General features: G+C 34.3%; 1 protein-coding gene across 1 annotated transcript in view; it reads left to right on the top strand.

Annotated features, from left to right (window-relative positions):
* LOC150087129 (uncharacterized) overlaps window positions 1-20,320 on the top strand; it is a 129,830-nt gene that overhangs the window by 33,672 nt on the left and 75,838 nt on the right. Inside the window, exons 3-4 of the mRNA XM_090372383.1 lie at window positions 2,766-2,934; window positions 11,278-11,389. Coding sequence (XP_090228509.1) covers window positions 2,766-2,934; window positions 11,278-11,389 — 281 coding nt within the window. The remainder of the gene's footprint in view (window positions 1-2,765; window positions 2,935-11,277; window positions 11,390-20,320) is intronic.

Below are 20,320 nucleotides of genomic sequence, written 5' to 3'. Positions count from 1 at the left end.
GTCAGGAGTAGCACTGTCATCTTCGAATGTAATGTTGTGTTAGCGTAGATGATTTCACAGTCCTCTTGTGGGACCTCTTTTGCACTGTATAGTGACGGAACATTAAGAACATCAAGCAGAATGCTGATTGGTTTTTTAAAATAATTCCATACTTCTGATTTCTTTGAATTCATCTTGAAAACCCCCTAAAATAATTTTAAATAAATTAATATAATAAAATATAAGACTGATATAAATTGAAATGCTGTTCCAAAAAAATTTAATGGAAAATAATCAAGGACTAATAAATTATCTTTTTGCGATATGCACAAATTCACTGCATTAAAATATCTAATGAATTTATTACGTAATTGATAATAAAGCAACACCACTGTCATACAATAAAAACGAATCATATCATATATCATTATAAATATAAAACAAAGAAACGATTTTAGATCTATTTTTGTGTATAAATATTCGCTGTCATTCGATTACTTAATTTTTATTTGTTATCTCTTAAAAGATATTGAAACACGATAGCGACTCTTGTAGCATTTAACGACAGTATAACATAAAATATGCGCTCTTTCAGAAAATTATGTTATCAAAAACTACGATCTTGTCCATTATGCAGTAGAATACCATTCAAATTTTATAATGCACCAAAAAATGGAAATAACTGGTTACCGGATATTAATAACCGGTAATCGAATAGTTATAAATCTGCTCAAAAAGCCAGTTAAGAGGTTTTGGTTATAACCAGTTTTACATCCTTACCTGGTAGCAAAATTCCTGTATATCATTGACAAGACACCATGAGGTACCTTTGCAACTTGTCTGCACTGCTCAGAAAACTTCATATCTGACTGCACAATTACTCCCAGATCTTTTTCATTTTCTACCACCCTAAGCGTAGTACCACACAGTTGGTATGTTTCTCTGGGGTTACTGCTACCCATATGCTGTACTTGACATTTGTCAGTGTTAAACTTCAGTTGCCACCTCAGCCCATCTGCTCAACTTTTCTAGATCCTTTTGCAATAGTGTACTGTCATTAACAACCCTGCTAACCTTCGTATCATTTACGAAATTGGACATTAACCCTGATATACCTTCATCAGTTTCATTGATAAATACAGAAAACAACAAGGGGCCAAACACCGAACCGTGGGGGACTCCACTAATACCATCAGTTCATGAAGAGCAGTGTCCATTGATTACCACTCTCTGTCTTCTCCCACTGAACCATCCTTTTATCCATTGGAGCAATTTGCCCTTAACGCCATAATGCTCCAACTTGCACCGTAATCTTCCATGTAAAACAGTATCAGAAGCTTTCCTGAAATTCAAGTATATGATATCAAAATTATTTTTTGTATCCAGTTCCTTTGTGACAACATCATAGTATCCAATCAAATTGGTCAGACAAGACTTCCCCTTAACAAACTGTAATTGAAGCCTTGTATAGATGATACTGCATTGCTTCTTTTCCCTGGAACATTGATACTGCATTGCTTCTTTTCCCTGGAACATTGATACTGCATTGCTTCTTTTCTCTGGAACATTGATACTGCATTGCTTAATTTCCGTGGAACTTGATACTGCATTGCTTAATTTCCCTGGAACAGAAGTTAAACTAACAGGTCTGTAATTATTCGTGTCACCTTTTGATCCCCCTTTGTGAATTGGAGATACATTTGCACATCTCTAGTGCGTGGGGACTTCAACCGAGTCCAAGGATGCTCTCATAATTGTGGCTAAGGGTTTGCTTACTTCCTTTGCTGCTTCCTTAATATAACTGGATAGATCCCATCCACCCCGGGTGCCTTTTTTATGTTTATCCTCAGCAATTTCTCCTCCACTTTCCCCTCAGTTATTACAAAATCCTCTAGCTCACTAACACGATCTTTTATGATCAGGGCAGGAGCAACAAGCCTGTTTTTCAACTGGAGTTGTTACCATTCCTTTAACTATTTCTAACAAAGTTTGCAAAGCAACTGAGGGGCATTGCATATATTGATTTTGTCAGTATATGAGTATGTTTACTCTGTCAACCTGACTTTCTTTGATAAATGTGAAATGATTACTCTTTCAAATAACTTCATTTCCTTTCTTTTTTGCTTGTTATTTCCATGAAGCTTTGTAGCTCTCATACTCATTACAAACATGAAATTTTGTTACTAAAATATGTTGTTTCTGAAAAATTCTTCTCTAATTGTTTGCTATAGCTGCGACTTTGTTATATCCATGCTTTTAACTTTATATCCATATACTCAGTGAAAAAATAGTTATTCATTCAAATCTTTTTTAAATTTTAATGAAAATATTTTTAATATTGTTTTGGCACAGCTTATGAGGAACAGGTCCACAGTTCAGACAGTTGAGATAGAATTTCAGTTGCAGCATAATTTAACTAACTTATACTTAGGTGAATCATAGTCCTTTATGGAAAATGCTGTGTTGTGCTCAGTTTATTAAGTAATGAGCTGAAGGATATAGCATTTTTTCATTGAGATCATCAGTTACAACATAAGTTAAATTAGTTTTAATTAAAAGAATTTGTCATTAAAATATATATAAATAATTTTAATTAATATTTTTTCATTATCACTTTTGTTCCTTTTACACGCTCTGTGGATCACGTTCCTCTAGTTTAGAAGCATTGCACCAGACTAATTATGTACTGGAGACATTAATTCCAGTTACATTTTTAACATGATATTTTTATTTTAAATATATTAATTAATTTTCTGTCCAATTATCTTTTTTATTTCTTTACAAAGGTATTGGTTTTAGCACCTACCAGAGAAATTGCTGCACAAATATGTGAAGTTGTGCGTTCTATCAGTACCACATTTGTTGGCCTTGAATGCCATATGTTTATAGGAGGTTTACCAATCACAGAAGACATTATCAAGCTAAAGAAATGCCACATAGTTGTGGGAACTCCAGGTAATTTTAATTTTTATTTATTTATTTTAATCTAATAATGTACTGGATCTATTCATGCTTTTAACTTGTGATTTCAATGCTATGAATTGAGTGACTGTTGCTTAGGCCCTTAGCTCTTTAGCCGATGTGCAAAGAAAAAAAAAAAAAAAACAGCAGGCATGTGATGTCTTTACTTTGCCAATCAATTATTTTTTTGGAAAAAAAAAGGTGAAAAATAGTTTAAAATGGGGAACTTAAAAAATTTATTCTTAACTCTGATACTGTGTTGTATAAAAAGATCATTAGAAACAGCAGTCTTGTTATCTGGGAAAAAAAAAAAAAATTTCCTGACCGGTTGCACAGCCAAAAATCAGGACTGTAAGTGGGCAGAAAAAATAAACAAACAAAACTCCACTCCACGTTAAGTTGTTTATATAGCAACTTTTTTTTTTTTTTTAAATATGGGATGATAAACAGCTGTTACCAATATTTATTTATTATCTAGCATATCATATATGGTACTTTACGTACTGTACTACAATATAAACACATCAACTAATTTTGGTGTCAAAATTAAAATACACACAAATTTTAAAAAGAATGAAAAAAAAAACACATTATAAACTTACTGCCTTATTGTTTGTAAGTCTATCCGCCGTTTGTTATTTTAAATCTTTAGCACTTAAATTTTCAACAATTTTTGTTTCTTTCATGAAAGTATATTTTTTTCTATATTGTTTTGCATGCACAGAGTTGAGAAATCAACATTAAAAAAAATTAATTTGCTCAAGTTTTTAAAATACATGCTATAATTATTTCTATCAAATGCTCTACATAGGCCTAAAATGGGATAAATAAAGAACATCCACTCTACACTTCTAATCTATTTTATATTAAAAAATGTTATATTATAAAAAAAACTTTTAAAAGCAGTTTAAAATAATAAGAATTAATATATTTTTAATTATCGGAAAAACCCCCTATAAAATCACTTCATTCACATTTTATACTTCTTCATCCATTGTTTGTACCCCACATATGAGGAATCCCTTATCGCAGCTCAGCTGTAGTCAGCTAGCATTGCAGAGATCTGTTTGCCTTGGTATTGCTTCTCAATCGCCAAGATGTCCTGTGATGGAATCACTTGCTATGCTCATCACTTAATGTGCCACAGTTTTCCAGGAAAACATCCAAGTGAGAGTGAAGAAAATGTATTTTTAATGACATGAATTTAATAGAAAGAATTAGAAAAATAGATGCATCATGTCAAAATGAGAACAACAGTGCCATATATGCTGAATATTTATCAGTACAGTAAGACCCCCATATCCGTGGGGGATTGTTCCAAGACCTACCGTGGATGGCTGAAACTGCGGATATAAGCGAACATCTGCTGACCCCATATATAACGTGATTTTCTTGTAAATACATATGCATAATACAGTTTAATATAAATTAACCAGCAGTAAGACATTTCCAACGTTAAATATAGTAATAATAAAGTACAGCAAACTCTTGCTTTACCAGGATTGGATTAATCGGGACACTTCAAGACTCCAAATTAAAAAAAAAAAAAAAAACAACCAGAAATCATAAAATTCAAGTAATAACTAGAGGCTCACATCTGGTGAGTATGAGCTTAGCACACCCAGGGTCCTGAGCTGGATATCATCATTCTTCTTTTCCTGGTGATTCCCTTCTACTTCGGTGCCTCCGTGGCACATGCTTTTTGATTAGACCGGGGTTCGAGCCCTTGACCACCAAATACGGAGTATGCGGAAAGGTCAGGGAATGACCACCATATATCCCCGGAGCAATATGGCCTTAGTTGCTAATGCTCCTAAAAACCAAATAACAAACAGTCTAGTACTACAATCAGGATGGTGGAAAATGACAAACACCTGTGGGTAATTGTGCAGTCAGATGTGAAGTTCTCTGAGCAATGCGGACAGGCTGCCCAGACAGCTCATGAAGTTTTGTCAATGATATAACAAATTTTGCTAGCAGGGATAAGGAGGTGATTATCCCATTATATTAGGCAGCGGTCAGGCCACAATCTTCAATACTACATACAAGTTTATAAGCCTCATTTTAGGAAGGATGTGGAGCTGCTGGAATGAGTACAGAGAAGAGCAATGAAACTAGTGAGGGTAATAAACATGTGCTCTTAACAAGAAAGGCTTCAGTTCTGCAAATGTGCAGCGGCTGGAGGGAGACTAGGCACCTGTGAGGTGATCTGATTGAGGTGTTTAAGGCTTTGAATGGATTGAACAAGCTCAATGCTGATGGGATTCTAATTCTTGCTCAATCACAGACGAGGGGACTCAAATTCAACCTGAGAAGGCCTGTTGCAGAATAAATGTGTGGAAGTTTGCCTTTAGCCAATGGGTAGTTGATTATTGGAATAAACTTCCATCTGTTGTTGTGAAGTGTAAATAAATTCAAGGAAGAACTAGACAAACTATTGGAGGGAATGAATATGTGAAATTGGAGGTGTTGTTTTTTTTTTGGTTGATAAGCTTGTTTTCTTACATCGTTTTCCACCGCTAATACTAAAATATTTATAACAATAATAATTTTAATTTAAACTTGAATGATTATAATTTTAATTTTGTTTTATATATATATAAATAATAAAACATTTTAACAAAAAAAGAACTTAATTGACTACTTTTTTCGTGCTGAATTTATGTTATAATAATTATTTAATTTACAAAAATTATTTTATTAATTTTGGGTGCAATCTTTTTGTGGGCTTTAAAAGTACTATTTTTTAGGCTTAAAAACTTGGTTTTTTTTATGCCTGTTATCTTGTTTTAATAAAAAAGATTTATGAAAAGATCTCTCTTTTCATATTTGATTTGAACTGTATCTATCTCATAACATAAAATTGTTTTTGTTTTTATTTTTATTTATGGACTTTAAGCATAAAATTTTTAATTATTTTTTCAATCTTTTTTGCGATATCCATTAAAATTTACTTTTAATTTATAATTTATTTATGGTCTAGGTCAGGGGTTGGCAATCTGCGGTTCTTTGAACATGTAACTGCAACTCTAACTTTTAGCCCACTAGCCCACATGAAGCACAATTTAAAATGAAGTTCAGAGGATTTAAAAATCAAGGACATGTGGAGTGCAAGACTAAAATGCCTTAAAACTGAAATTGAGGATTTGGAAAAGCAAAAGGCTGCCCTTGCGATTCTACACAAATGTACGGCAATAGATGAGTTGAAAAAGCAAGACCACATTGTGTTCCATGCATGGAGTGGCTTAACAGACAAGTATATATGAATTTGAAAATTTTTGCGTTTGGACTTCTCTCAGTTTTTTGTTCGATGTATTTCTGCAGGCAAATATTTTCGAACATGAACAATATTAAAAATAAATCAAGAAACCATCTGAACAATACGAGTCTCTCAGCATGCTTAAAGATGAAAATCATGGCATACTCGCATGATGTTGAGACTCGCTCAAGTTCAGCAACAAAAGTCACATTAATTCATACCTAATTGTATGTATGTTACTTTTTTTCAGTATTAATAAATAATATTTCAAAATATATATATTTTTAATAAAACACCTTCCTACTCTATTCCATTTCTTAAACTCCCCCCCCTCCCCAGCTCGAGCTGAGGTGCAGCTCTTCGGATTCTTTTTTTTTTTTTTTAATTAGATCAAAAATAGCTCATCACTCAGAAAAGGTTGCCGACCCTGGCCTAGGTGAAGTAATTCTTACAATACATGAAGCCATTTCATATTTCCCGTTGGCTTTTTGATAATTTGTAGCAGATTTATAGATGCAAATATTTTATGGCCTGGAGCCATTAGGCCTCAGTGTGATATCGAGTGGCATTGTAAAAAAACAGTCCAAAATTTCTGACTTTTAGCATTAGCATTAGTAGAGGCATACGATGCAAAAAAGCAAGCTTATGCAGCGTCAGCCAAAAAAAAAATAAAACTTCCATTTCACCCCTCCATTCATTCCAAATGCCTGTCCAGCTCAGCCTTAAATTTATTTAGGCTATCAACTTCCACAACAAAAGATGGAAGTCTGTTCCACCAAACAACTACCCGTTTAGAGTGTTGTTTCCTTTAACAAAATTTTTAATAACTCATTGTTCCATTTGTAGTTTGCTATTAGAAAACAAATAAATAAAAACTGCCATTAAAAAATAAAAAGAATCTATAAAGACATTTCCTTTAAAATTTTTGTGTATCAGTGTATCAAATAGACAGACATTAAAAAAAGCCAAAAGAAGTGTTGCTGGAAGAAGCTGTATTTAAGTGGTACACCCAGCAATGGTCAAGTGACATTGGTGTGCTACACCAGTGCCACCTGATAAATCTATAAAGAGACAAAAGACATTACATTTATCCATCTATCGATGGATTAATGTATTGTCTTTTTATATACCTTATATTAAGTCACTGGCTCTGTCATCAAATCTGGTGATTGCTTTTTCAGTCACTTCTAATAGAGATAGAAGGAATATGTACCAAACTGAAATTTGGTACATATTCCTAATTCCCGTGACAATGCATTCTATCAAAATTTGAGCTAAATCTATCAAGCGGTGCACCATGCAGCCATTTCATGTCATATATTGGCTACCTGAATTTATACCTGACCTTTTCCCCATTCTTATATGATTAGAAGGCTGTAATTTTGTAAACAATCTCTTTTGATGTAATCATACTTTATTTATAAAAAATGTATTTGTAAAATAATAAGAGAAGTTTACCTCAATATAATACGTAGAACACTTCCATATGATACTCTCCAGCAATTAAAACAAAAAAATCGCAAATCTTACATTACAGTAAAAAATAAAAAATAATTAAAACTCAATTGAACACAATTAAAAATTAAATTAATTTTTACATGAAAATTGCAAAAAAAATTTTCTTCCTGAAGCTGACAACGCTTTTCAGCCGTATGTCGTGATCACAGGAACGAAAATTACCGAATAGGGGTGAGCATGAAACCTAAATAGGGATTATTTGTCTTTGCACATGCACGTAAAAGCCCATGAATTGGAGATTAGAAATGGCTGGCGAACATTAACAGAATTCTTATGTAATTTAATTTCAACAATTTCTACAATTAATAGTCTGGTATAATATGTTGAACACTAAGTATTTTGGGCCGACCGGGCTAGCTGGGTGGGTAAAGTGCCTGCCTAGCAACCTAAAGGTCGCGGGTTCGAATCCCGCCTCGGGCTTGGATCAAAGTACTGCAAAAACCTTGGGAGGTGCATTATGGCCACAGAAGCTGATGCGCCAACAACTACCAAAAAAAATTAAAAATAAAAAAAACTAAGTATTTTGGCCTCGTTAAAAAAGTATGTTTTTCATTAATGGCATGAAAGGCTAATTCTGGCGCTGCTGAACGAGAAGCATGAACTTAGGCTGTGTGTTGATTTACATGAAAATTTAGAGGAACCTTGGTACGACGAGTTGCAATCCCTGCAAGAAATATTGTATACCAGGTCATTTATTTGTGTTGCGAACGAGAAAAGGACAGAGCTATTTTTCAGTATAGTGTGTAGTTTCCATATTGGCCTGGCCACAATTTTAAATTCAGTATCTTTAAAGAATCTGTTAAGCTGTTTGTGCCACTGTTCAACATATGGGACAGAAATAAAGTATTTTTTAATATTACGATTGTTGGTTGATGTAGTATTTTTTATCCTATCCCTAGTTTGTACCCTAATTCGGTTTATTGTAGCAAGAGGATAACCCCTGTTTAAGAATCTGCTGGTTAATATTTGTATTTCTGAGCCCAAAGCAGATTCCGTCATTGAATATTTATAGGCATTTAGAAATTGATTAAAGATAATCGATCTCTTGTAGGAGAATGGGTGATAGCTGTTATAATGCAGAAGCATACCATTGTTTGTAGGTTTTCGATAGATGTTAAATTAGATTTTATTCGAGTCCTGAGTAAGCATGAAATTTGTCTGCATATCCTCCCTTTCCAGTGGAAATTTGAGTCTAGAGTGAATAGTATTAAATGAATGTATAAGGTCTTGGATAGTACTACTATCAGTAATAACTAGAATATCATCTAAATACCTCCCATAGTATGTGATATGGGGTAGAAAAGGTGTCAAATGTATACGCTCAAACGTTGAGGGATAATCTCTGATATTAAGCCTCTCAAGCTCAATCCCATCGGCAAACCAAAAATTTGTTTATATACTTTGTCTCGAAAGGTGATGTAGTTGGCCTCAACTAAGAGTTTAATTAAGTGAAAAATTTCTTTAATAGGAAGCTTCGTATAATTAATCGGTATCTATATAGCAATAGTGAGAATAAATTATCATTATTGCCAAGTCTACAGTCCTTAAGGTTATTAAATAGTGAATCGTAGTTCTTAATTCCGAATTGTATCACCTATCTAAAGGGTTTTATAATGCTATATACATGTGTGGCCAAGGATGAAAATGCCAAGTTTCTGTAGGAAACAATAGGTCAAATGGGAAATCCGGTCTTGTGTAATTTTACCTGGCCGAAAAGTGCAGGAATATTGTGTTCTGGCCTTCAATTCCTTTAACTGAGCCATAGTAATGTAGTCGTTTTTTTGATACGTGGTTAACATTGTATTGTATTGATTGACCAAATTGGTAAATAGTGCCGAGTCTACTTCAAGATAAATGGAGGAATCTGAAACAACTGAATCTAACTTATTAATATAAGTTAGATTCAGTTGATAATAAGTTAGATAATACTCATGTTTATTGAGTATCTCCTTTATCTGCCCTCTGTATAATGATGTCTTTATTTTCCCGAAGTTCACATAAAGCTGAACTGTCATGTGTATTTAATTTAGAAAGTCGCATTTCTTTTATGTTATTCACCACTTAGTTAACTTGTTGAATAAATAAATCATTTTGTGGAACCTTATGAAGTCCAACTTCAATATCAATTACGCACTGTTTTTTAGGTAGTTTTCGAGGTGGTAAATTATAATTTAATCCTTTGGATGAAAGTGAAATCCGGCCCTGCGATAGTGTATACGAGGAAAGATTTGTAACCTATTGATATGTCGGTTCATTCACTGTAGGGTGAGGGGATGATCGCAAACTAGCTGACTTATTCTGTGGTAGCACATTGTGTGTATGCGGACGAGGGGGTCATCACGCAACTGGTATGTACTTGGTCGTAAGCCTGCGACAGTGTGTTAGAATTCGCATGAACATGTTTTGACCCTCCCGATAACATATTCAATTTGTTAACATGTCTGTTTACAGACCAATCATTAGGATGCAGATAATTTTTTTTTGTTGTGAAGTTTCCTAACCTGGGAAAGGTATTTTCATTTATTATAATACCGAGATCTTAAGGCAAGTTTAACTATATTGCACGATGTGGCAAGTGCTAGTTTCTTTATGCCCGAAATTTTATGATTTAAATTGACCCTGGAAAACTTCGGAACAACGTTGTTTTGAAGGCAATATTTTAGAAAAGTAATATGGTAACTTTGGGCTCTTATATGGTATCTTAGTGTTAATCTAATGTAATTTTGCACCAAGCTGTTCAAAAAATCCCCCATAATTGTGTGTATTGATGTTATAACTGGAGAGAAAGGAAGTGAAAGAAAAAGTCAATAAGAGTTTTAAAAATGAATTTGATAGTATGAACCAGAGCTGTAATGCTCAATATGTTCTACGTTGATATCAATATTTTTAAAATAATAAGAGAAGTTTACCTACATATAATGCGTAGAACACTTCTGTATGATACTCTCCAGCAATTAAAAAGAAAAAATCGCAAATCTTACATTACAGTAAAAAATAAAAAATAAAACTCAATTGAACACAATTAAAAATAATTTAAAAATTTATTCACAAATGAACACAATTAAAAATCAATCTAATTTGCAATTTTTTCGTTTTAATTGCTGGAAAGTTTTGTCTATGTGTCTATGTAGATAAAAAATACCTATTCTGCCTGTCACCAACCTGAGCTGGACCATCAACATCAAGTGGCCCAATGTGATTCTACCCCTTCCTTCTACTGTTAATATAAGTAAAGAAGACTTTGGTGCTTTTCTTGGCATTCTTTGCCTGAGACTTCTCATTATCTGCCACAGGCTTCTGTATCACCTGATAATGTTTGTATGTATTAAAAGATACTGAATGTTTGGATACAAACTCTCTCTCTTTTCCATTGCTCACTTGTGCAATAATTTGAACATGCTCATTGACTGATTCATTATTTAAAATGAACCTGAATTAGTCAATGAGTATTTTAGCAGTCTGATTTGTATCTAAGAAAGGCACTTTTTTGTGTGCATATAGACACAAAAATGATATTAATGGTTTCATCTATATTTTAATGCAGTTTTTAAATATTCTAGGGAGAATCAAGCAACTCATTGAAGAATGCATTTTAAAAACAACTGCTATTCGTCTTTTTGTCCTGGATGAAGCGGATAAGTTACTAAGTGATAAATTTCAAGAGAATATTAAGTAAGTATTTTTAACTTGTATATAAAGTTATTCTAAATCTAACATTTTATATATTCAGCTTAAAGTGTACTTGACACATTTTAAACTTATTGTTAAGCTTATTTAAGGATGTGTAAAGTAAAGTTATTTTATATATCCTTGTTGTTTATAAGCTGTCCATTATTTGTTAGTTGTCTAAATTATATCATTTATGTTTCTAAAGACAGCATGAAGTGAATTTTTCTTAGATTGCATATCAACTTATCTTATTGTTTTGGTGGAGTTGGGGTTGATGTCCCCTGGTGCTGCTTGACAAGCATTACTATTCACTATCTCATTGTTTTAATTGAATTTCTAAAAGGAAAAACTGTAGTATACACTGAACAATAATAAAAAAAATTTTTCTATAGAAATGTGGTTAAGTTCGTGAATTTTTTTATACTAATTTCTGATGTGCATCCCATATTTTCCTAGTATTCTCAGTTCACAAACTATTTCATTTAGTTTTCACATATTTAAATTTTGTTCATATTAGTTGTGTTGCTAATTGGGAATTTCTAAAGTCAGGAGTTTTCTAGTTCTTTCTGCTGTAATCAGTTTCTGGCAGTTTACAGACTACAGGTAGTTCTTGACTTTACGAGTTAATTTGTTCCTAGTGCGCGCTCGTAAAACGAAAACTCGTAAAGCAGGAATTTATTTCACATAGACATAAGGTTAAAAATAGGTGTTACATTCTCAACAATGAAATTAGTTAGCTAATTAGTTTATGTTTAAACAATGATTGATTTTTTGAAAGAATGAAAATGTAGCCTGTAAAATCAAGCAAATTATAATAATAGAGAAATCATTTATGACTTACAAGGTCGCGGGTTCGAATCCCGCCTCGGGCTTGGATCAAAGTACTGCAAAAACCTTGGGAGGTGCACTATGGCCACAGAAGCCGATGCGCCAACAACTACCAAAAAAAAAAAAAAAAAAAAAAAAATGACTTACAAAAGTTAAAGAATGTTTATTCTTCGTCATCATCGACTAAATGCACACTTGTTGATTACTCATTATTGGCTCGGCACTCGTTGGTTTGTTGCTCAAGGAGTAGCCTTCTTCAGAAATGTTTCAAGAGGCATTTGTTTCCAAGATAATCTTCTCTTTTAATTATAAATTTCACGATTGCATGCATAAGCATTTTTTAACGGCACACACAAATTGCAACAAATAGGATTTGCATGGAGTAACAAGTTTACGAAGCTTAAAAAAAAGGAATGAAGAGAAGATCCTGAAAATTTGTTTTTTATATGATTGAAGATTTCAGTAAAGGGGAAACATATTTCGCCATAATAACATAAAAACCCACACAATTCCAGCTATTGTGTGGGTATTTTCACAAATTCAATAACATCGAGTTTACTACCTGTTTATAATTGCTTGCAGTAACAGAAGCCCAATAAACCAGAAAGTGCAAATTGTTTTTATTGTGTTATGGTCGTGACCTCCAGAAATGTGCTTTAGAAAAATATCACAACGCCGTTTAAAATTGATTCTATAATGGAACATATGATAACGATGAAAGTGTAGTGCATTTTAATGATTTGAATTGGTAACTAATACAATTTACAAACCATGCTCACGACCTTTTATATGGCTTTAAGGTCACGTTCATGACCTTAAAAATTACATCTTAGAGAGATAAATAGCTTAGTTATACAGTGAAAATTTAAAAAACTTCCGAGATCTTCAAACGAATTACCAAAAAACAATGTGTTATTGGGTTCACATTACGATATTTTAACATTACGATGGTGTCTCTGGAACTGATTAATATTGTAAAGCGGGGTGCACTGTATTATATAGCTACGGGCGTGGTTTGAAATTCGGTATTTATGAATGTTTAACATTCATTTTTTGCAGTTAATGTTCATATTTTCGATTTTGTTGATACTTGATACTTGGGGAAAAACAATTAGTAAACCCGAGAACTTATAAAGCGAAAACTCGTATAGCGAGAACTGCCTGTATTCTACCCTCCCTGCATGTCAAACAGATATATATAAAGTAAAACTCCCAGACAGTTCAGTTGGAATTATAAGTGTGCAAGTTAACATTAAAGAAACTATTAAAGAAGGCACATGTAATTTATTTCAGTGGCATATTTGGTGATAAGGAAAAAAAAGTGGGCTCCTGATGTATGCTGTGATTGTGCTTTACAGCTCAGAGACTAGCTAAAAATATAAAGTATCACTGTCATTTGTTTTTTCCACCATTTTGAGAGAACTAGCCAATCGTGTTGGCAGTTGAGTATTCTAGTAGACTATTGTGGAACATTGAACAAAGAGGCTCCTGATCATTACAAAAAAGACATTTTTATGCCATTTATTGTAATACTTGTTTAGAATTTCAGTAAGCATAACCTGAATTCCTCTCTAAGTCAGTAGGTGCTAGGCAGTACTTGACTTCGTATTTGGTTTCTGCTCATCAAAATCACTGGACTTTGTTGTCCAGTGTTGTCTCTGAACCACCTTGTTTTTTTCATAAAAATTATAGTTACTGTGGAAATATAGTGAAAATTAAAAACTAAAATATAAAGGTAATAAAATTGCAAAAATCAGACTGCAGTGGAAAACAATAAAATATAAAAGCATCTGTACCATAAGATTGCCTATACTATCTTTTTCAACAAAAAAATTTGGACACTTGCACTTGTGCATTATATATGCCCTTTTGGTGTTCAAGACACTACAGTAGAATAAATCACCCCCAGACTACAGCATTCTATGTACTGTTTTACTTTATGTTATTCCATTTACTTTTAGATCTTTACTTCTAACAGACCTAGAGGCATATCAAGATGTAGGTAGATTAATATTGTTAAGCACACATTAGAAGAAAGAGGACTATGGAGAGAGAGAGAGAGAGAGAGAGAGATTAGCTAAACAAATCTGCATATCTATTTAGCTAATCTCTCTTCTCTTATTACAAATATTTCCATCTCAAGTTTGTATTGCTTATATTTCAGTGCTAAATGATGCTATCTTATATTTTCATGATAAAAAGGATGGCAGAAAATGTTGGTGAAGAACAAGGGATGCTATAGTCACAAAGAGAATGCTGTCAGAATGACATCTGCAAGTGTATAAAGATTTTTGGAGTGGGCATTTGATTGGGTAGGTGGGTTAAATTATGAACATAGTGAAAAGGACAGGAGTGGACAGGGTCAGAAAAATGATTAGTAGATTTTATTGGGGCATTAAGTTACTATTCATTTTTGCTTTGCGTATATGTTTATCATATCTCCCTTCTCCTGTTATTACTAATATTTCCATTTTTAGTTTGTTTTGTTTAGGTAAGGGGATAAGACAAGATAATAATGTGTGACATATAACACAGGTGCTGTCTGTCCTCGACATTATTAAACATATAGAGGTAGCCCTCGTTTTGTGCTGGTCCGATTTGTGCTGATTCGCAATAGTGCTGATCATTAACAACGCAATTTTTATTTTTGCAATTTTTTTATAAATTGAAAGTTTCAAATTGTGAGACAAAATTTATCGGCATCATACTGTGCTGTGTATCATGCACTGTTCACGCGATTTAGGACAATCTAAGCCAATCAGAATTAGCGCATTCATATCAGAGATGAGAAAGATTCCCACCCTCAAAGTAACCACTCGTGAATGCGGGTGGTAAAGGTCCATGCGGTGACGCATTCAGTTGGTTGTTGTTTACACTATTTACACGTGTTGGAAATTTATTATGCTAACATTTTTTATTAATTGTCCTATTAATAAATCGTGTTATAAAGTTTTTAATTTAATAGAATAAAGACACACCTTGTCTGGTAAAAGTAGTTAATTGAATCCTAGTGCAATATTCGGAGGAGAGAATCTGATGAAAGCCGCCCTAACATGTATAGAGCTATGAATATGCCTCCATCGACTATTACTACAACTATGAAGAATGCTAATAAAATAAAACAATCGATGCAAGATGGTAGGTAAAATTTTTGGTGCCCAGAACCTAACCCTGTGATTTCCGATTGACTTCATTATATAAAGGGTTCCATTTGCGCCTGTTCCCCCAGGAACATAACCCCAACGTAAATCGAGGGCTACCTGTATATATAAAAGAAGTGGTTAAAGAGACTTTTCATAAAGGATATGTGGAGGAGGAAGAATTATGTGATGTGAAGATGGTAGGAAGAAAAGGTTATTAAGATTGTTAGGTTTGCAGATATGGACAAGTGGAAGATTCTGAGGAAGGATTGCAGAAATTGGTTAATAGGCTCTAGGAAAATCATGATAGATTTGAGAAGACAAAGATTATGAGAGGGGAAGAGAAAGGTACAAGTTGAAATAGGAGTAGAGTGAATAGAACAGGTGAATGAGTGAGTATAGATATCTGGTAAGCCCAGTGTTGGATGAAGCAAAGAGCAGCAGAGAAATAGCATTAATAGTGGCATATAATGAAGAAAGCAAGCTTATACAGCATCAGCTAGAAAAACAAAAAAAAAAACCCTTCCCATTTCACCTATCCATTAGCTCCAAAAGTTTGTTCAGTTCTTCCTTGAATCTATTTAAGCTATCAATTTCCACAGCAAAAATGGAAGTTCGTTCCAGCAATTAACCACTTGGTAACTAAAGGAAAATTCTGCACATCTAATCTGGAACAGTATTTCCTCAATTTAATTTATGCTCCCTTAAGTGCATAATCTGAACAAGAGGAATCCCATGAGCATTGAGCTTGCTCAAAACATTATATAACTCAATCAGATCACCTCGCAGGTGCTAGTCTCCAGATGATGCAATTTGCATAACTTAAAACCTTTCTTAGTTAGAGCACCCCCTTTGTTCCCCTCACCAATCTCGTTGCCCTTCTCTGTGCTTGTTCCAGCAGATCTACATCCTTCCTAAAGTGAGGCTTCTGGTCGTGTATGCAGTAGTCAAGGTGCGGCCTGGCCATCACCTTGAACAAAGGAACAGTCACCTCTTTATCCCTACTAGCAAAGTTCCTCTATATCATTGATTGCACTGCTTTGAAAACTTAATTTCTGACTGCACAATTAGCCCCCGGGTCTTTTTCATTTTCATTACCCTGAGTGTAGTACTACACAGTTGGTACATTACTTTGGGGTTACTGCTACCCACATGCAGTACTTTACATTTGTCAGTGTTAAACTTTACTTGCCACCTCTTAGTCTATGTAACCAATTTTTCTAGATCCTCTTGCAGCAGCATACTGTCATTAACAACCCTATGAACCTTCGTATCATCTGTAAACTTTGACATTAAGCCTGATATACCTTAGTCAGTATCATTGATAAATATACAAAACAAAAATGGGTGAACACCAAACCCTTGGGGACTCCACTAATAACATTAGTCCATGAAGAGCAGTGTCCATTGTAGCAAATTGCCCTTAATGTCATACTGCTCTATTTTGTATAGTAGTCTTCCTTGTGAAATAGTATTAAAAGCTTTCCTGAAATCCAAGTATATGATGTCAAAATATTTTTTTTTAATGCAGTTCCTTTGTGACCATATCATGGTATCCAATCAAATTGGTTAGTCAAGATTTCCCCTTAAAAAACCCATGCTGTGTCTGAACTATAATTGCAGTCTTGTGTAGATGATCCTCCATTGCTTCTTTAATCAATGACTGACTCCATTTTTTTCCCAGGTACAGAAGTTAAACTAACAGGTCTTTAATTATGTATTTCAACCTTCAATCCCTCTTTGTGAATTGGTAATACCTTTGGACATCTCCAGTCCATGGGGACCTCCCCTGAATCCAAGGATACTCTCATAATTATGGCAGAGGCATTACTTGCTTCCTTTGCTACCTCCCTTAATAATAACTGGATAGATCCCATCCACCGCAGGTAGTGTTCTTATGTGTAACTTCAATAAATTTCTCCTCCACTCCCCCTCACTTCTTACAAAATAATTAACTCCCTGTTACAGTTTCATAAACTTCTGGCATTCACTTCCCTTCCCTACTGAATTCCTTGTGTGTGTGTGTGTGTGTGTGTGTGTGTGTGTGTGTGTGTGTGTGTGTGTGTGTGTGTGTGTGTGTGTGTGTGTGTGTGTGTGTGTGTGTGTGTGTGTGTGTATGTAGACGCACAATACTCATTCAGTTTGTCAGCTACGTGAGCAGGATCATGAACAGCCAAACCATCGATATAAAATGGACCAATCTTATTCTAGAGTTCACATAAGTGAAGAATTATTTGCTGTTTTTCTTTGCATCCTTTGCCAAAGATTTCTCATAATCTGTCTTTGCTTGCCTAACCTCCTTTGTAACTTGATTACAGACTAGCTTATATCTACCATAGGCTTCTGCGTCGCCTGACAATTTATATGCATTCCATTCATTTTTCTTCTCTGCCACAAGTCTCAGGCGCCTCCATAGCCAGGTGGGAAGGAGCAGCAGTGCGTAGCACATGCTTCTTGATTAGACCAGGGTTCGAGCCCATCACCACCAAATACGGAGGATGCGGAAAGGTCAGGGAATGACCACCGTATATTCCCGGAGCAATGTGGCCTTAGTTGCTAATGCTCCAAAAAACCAAATAACAACAACAGCAGCCCCAAGTCTCATTGGTTCACTTAGCATCCATTTAGGCCTAAATCTTGAACAGTATTTCTTAGAATGAAAACTCTAGTAGCTTTCAAGTTTAATTCCTTGAATGCTTCTAATTTGGAATTTGCTGTTGGTAACATCATCAGTTGGTCCCACTGTATAGAATTTAAAAACTGTTCTAGATCACCATAGTCATCTTTACGAAAGTAAAAATCCCTTACCCCTGATGGTAGTTACATTTTTAAGTAAATACCATATCAGTACACTGTGATCGCTGCCACCTAGTGTGTTCCTTTATCTGCAGATTCTTAATACTTGAATTACTCTCTGTTACTCCCATGAATTACTCCTTTTTACTCTGTTTGATTTTGATAAACGTCTGACATTCACTTCCCTACTGCTGGTATTCAGATCAATTCCTATTGCTGATAATAGGATCAAGAGAATTATTTCCTCTGGTTTCCCCTCCAACATGCTGCTATAGAAAGCAGTTATCCAGTCCACAGGTTTAGTCAATATCTGGAAAGTTAAAATCTAGCCTACTCTATTCCTCTGTATGGTTGTTCATTGTATTCACCACAGTCCTATAACACACTCCTACTCTCATTTTTGGTTTCCCTGTGCTTATGTCTCACCAAACTGAATAAACATTGCACTGGCCACCCATGTCAACTGGATGCACTGCCTAAGATTTTATGTGTTTCCTGACTAACAGCATAACCCCTCCTCTATTCCTATCCTGTCTCTGCTTTCTGTATTGTAACTATGCTTGTAACCTCTGCTTGTAACTATTGTTAATCTATTTAGTCTATGTATCCCCCAAGGCTAGCAGTTTTCCAACCCACCTTATACTGCCTCAATCGATAGCATCAGCAAATATTCTTGCACTCTTTCTGTTTAAGTATTTCCCATCCCTGTAGAAGCAGTCTCGCCTGTTAACAAGCACAGACTACGGTATAAAAAATTCTACCACATGAGCCTTGACAATCTCTCCAGGACTAAATTGATTGACAAGGCTCTTATCATATATTCCCTCTTATCGTATCTGAGCAGAACTGCAAACACTTTCAAATTTAACCCTAACTCGTGACTTTTTTCAACATTTACCTGTACTTGAGTATTAGAGGCATGTGATGCAAGAAAGCAAGCTTACACAGCATCAGCCAAAAAAAAAAAAAAAAAACCTCTTCTCATTTCACTCATCCATTTGCTCCAAAAGTTTGTCAAGTTCCTCATTAAATTTATTTAAGCTTTCAACTTCCACAATGACAGATGGAAGTGCATTCCAGCAATCAACTACACACTGGCTAAAGGTAAATTTACAACTATTGTACAACTGTCTCTCCTCAATTTGAGTTTGTGCTCTCTCAGGGGCATAATCTAAGCAGGAGGAAGAATCCCATCAGCATTGAGCTTGCTTAAACCATTCAAGGCCTTATACACCTCAGTCAGATAACCTTGCAGTTGTCTTCTCTCCAGATGCTGCAATCTGCCACATGTGGAGTAATTTGAAGCATCTTGGCTATTCTAGAAAATTAGTTTAGAAATGATTTGTGAAAGGTATAGTTGCAGTAATATTGGATTGTAGAATGATGAAATTTAACTTAACTGCATTGATGAAGCAGAAATTTTAATGCTGGTATATCAAAATTATTCTGTTTCATTATAAGAACATGAAATTTTGATATTTCTTCTTTAGTAGAAGATTCTTTTTTGTTGCTATTCTGATATTTATCCTATCGTTTTGAACTACATTATTATTTACTAGCCATGTGCCCATCATGTTGGTAATCGGGTGAACAGTGGACGTAAGGACACTATAACATTCCATTTTATATAACATCTCATTTATATCATTTTAATATATTCCAACCATAGTTTGTGACCAGTACTTCCAGTACTGTCTAGCTCTTTTGTCATCTTTTCTTACATCCATTTCTCATTTCTAAATGAGTTTTACCAATACAGTAAACCTTTGAATTTGCAGACTAATAGCTGAAGAAGAGGATATCTGTTATTGTTGAATGCCTGTTAAAAGTTTTTATTTGAGACCATTTTTACTCCACATAATTGACAATTTAAACCCTCTGTATATATTAAAAACACTGATATAAAGTTAAACAGAAAAATACAAGTTATTTACCTTCGCTCTATCGGTTAATACATAGTACATATTTTGAAGAAGATAATTTACTATATAGTAGTGATTGGGCAATTTACTATATAGTAGTGATTGGGCATTTATATATGTGAAGAATTCTTTATCTCCCCCCCCCTTTGCTCTGTTTGCTAGTGATTTCTCATAAACTGCTTTTGGGAAAACTTTATTCAGTATGGAGTGAAGAAGTCAAAGTTTGGTGGTGGATTTTCAGAGTCTGA

This window comes from Mastigoproctus giganteus, chromosome 4 (genome assembly GCF_048544385.1).
Source record: "Mastigoproctus giganteus isolate SK-2022 chromosome 4, ASM4854438v1, whole genome shotgun sequence".
In the NCBI taxonomy this organism is placed as follows: Eukaryota; Metazoa; Arthropoda; class Arachnida; order Uropygi; family Thelyphonidae; genus Mastigoproctus; species Mastigoproctus giganteus.
The sequence above is the reverse complement of the archived record's forward strand: the minus strand, read 5'-3'. Positions and strand labels throughout refer to the sequence as shown.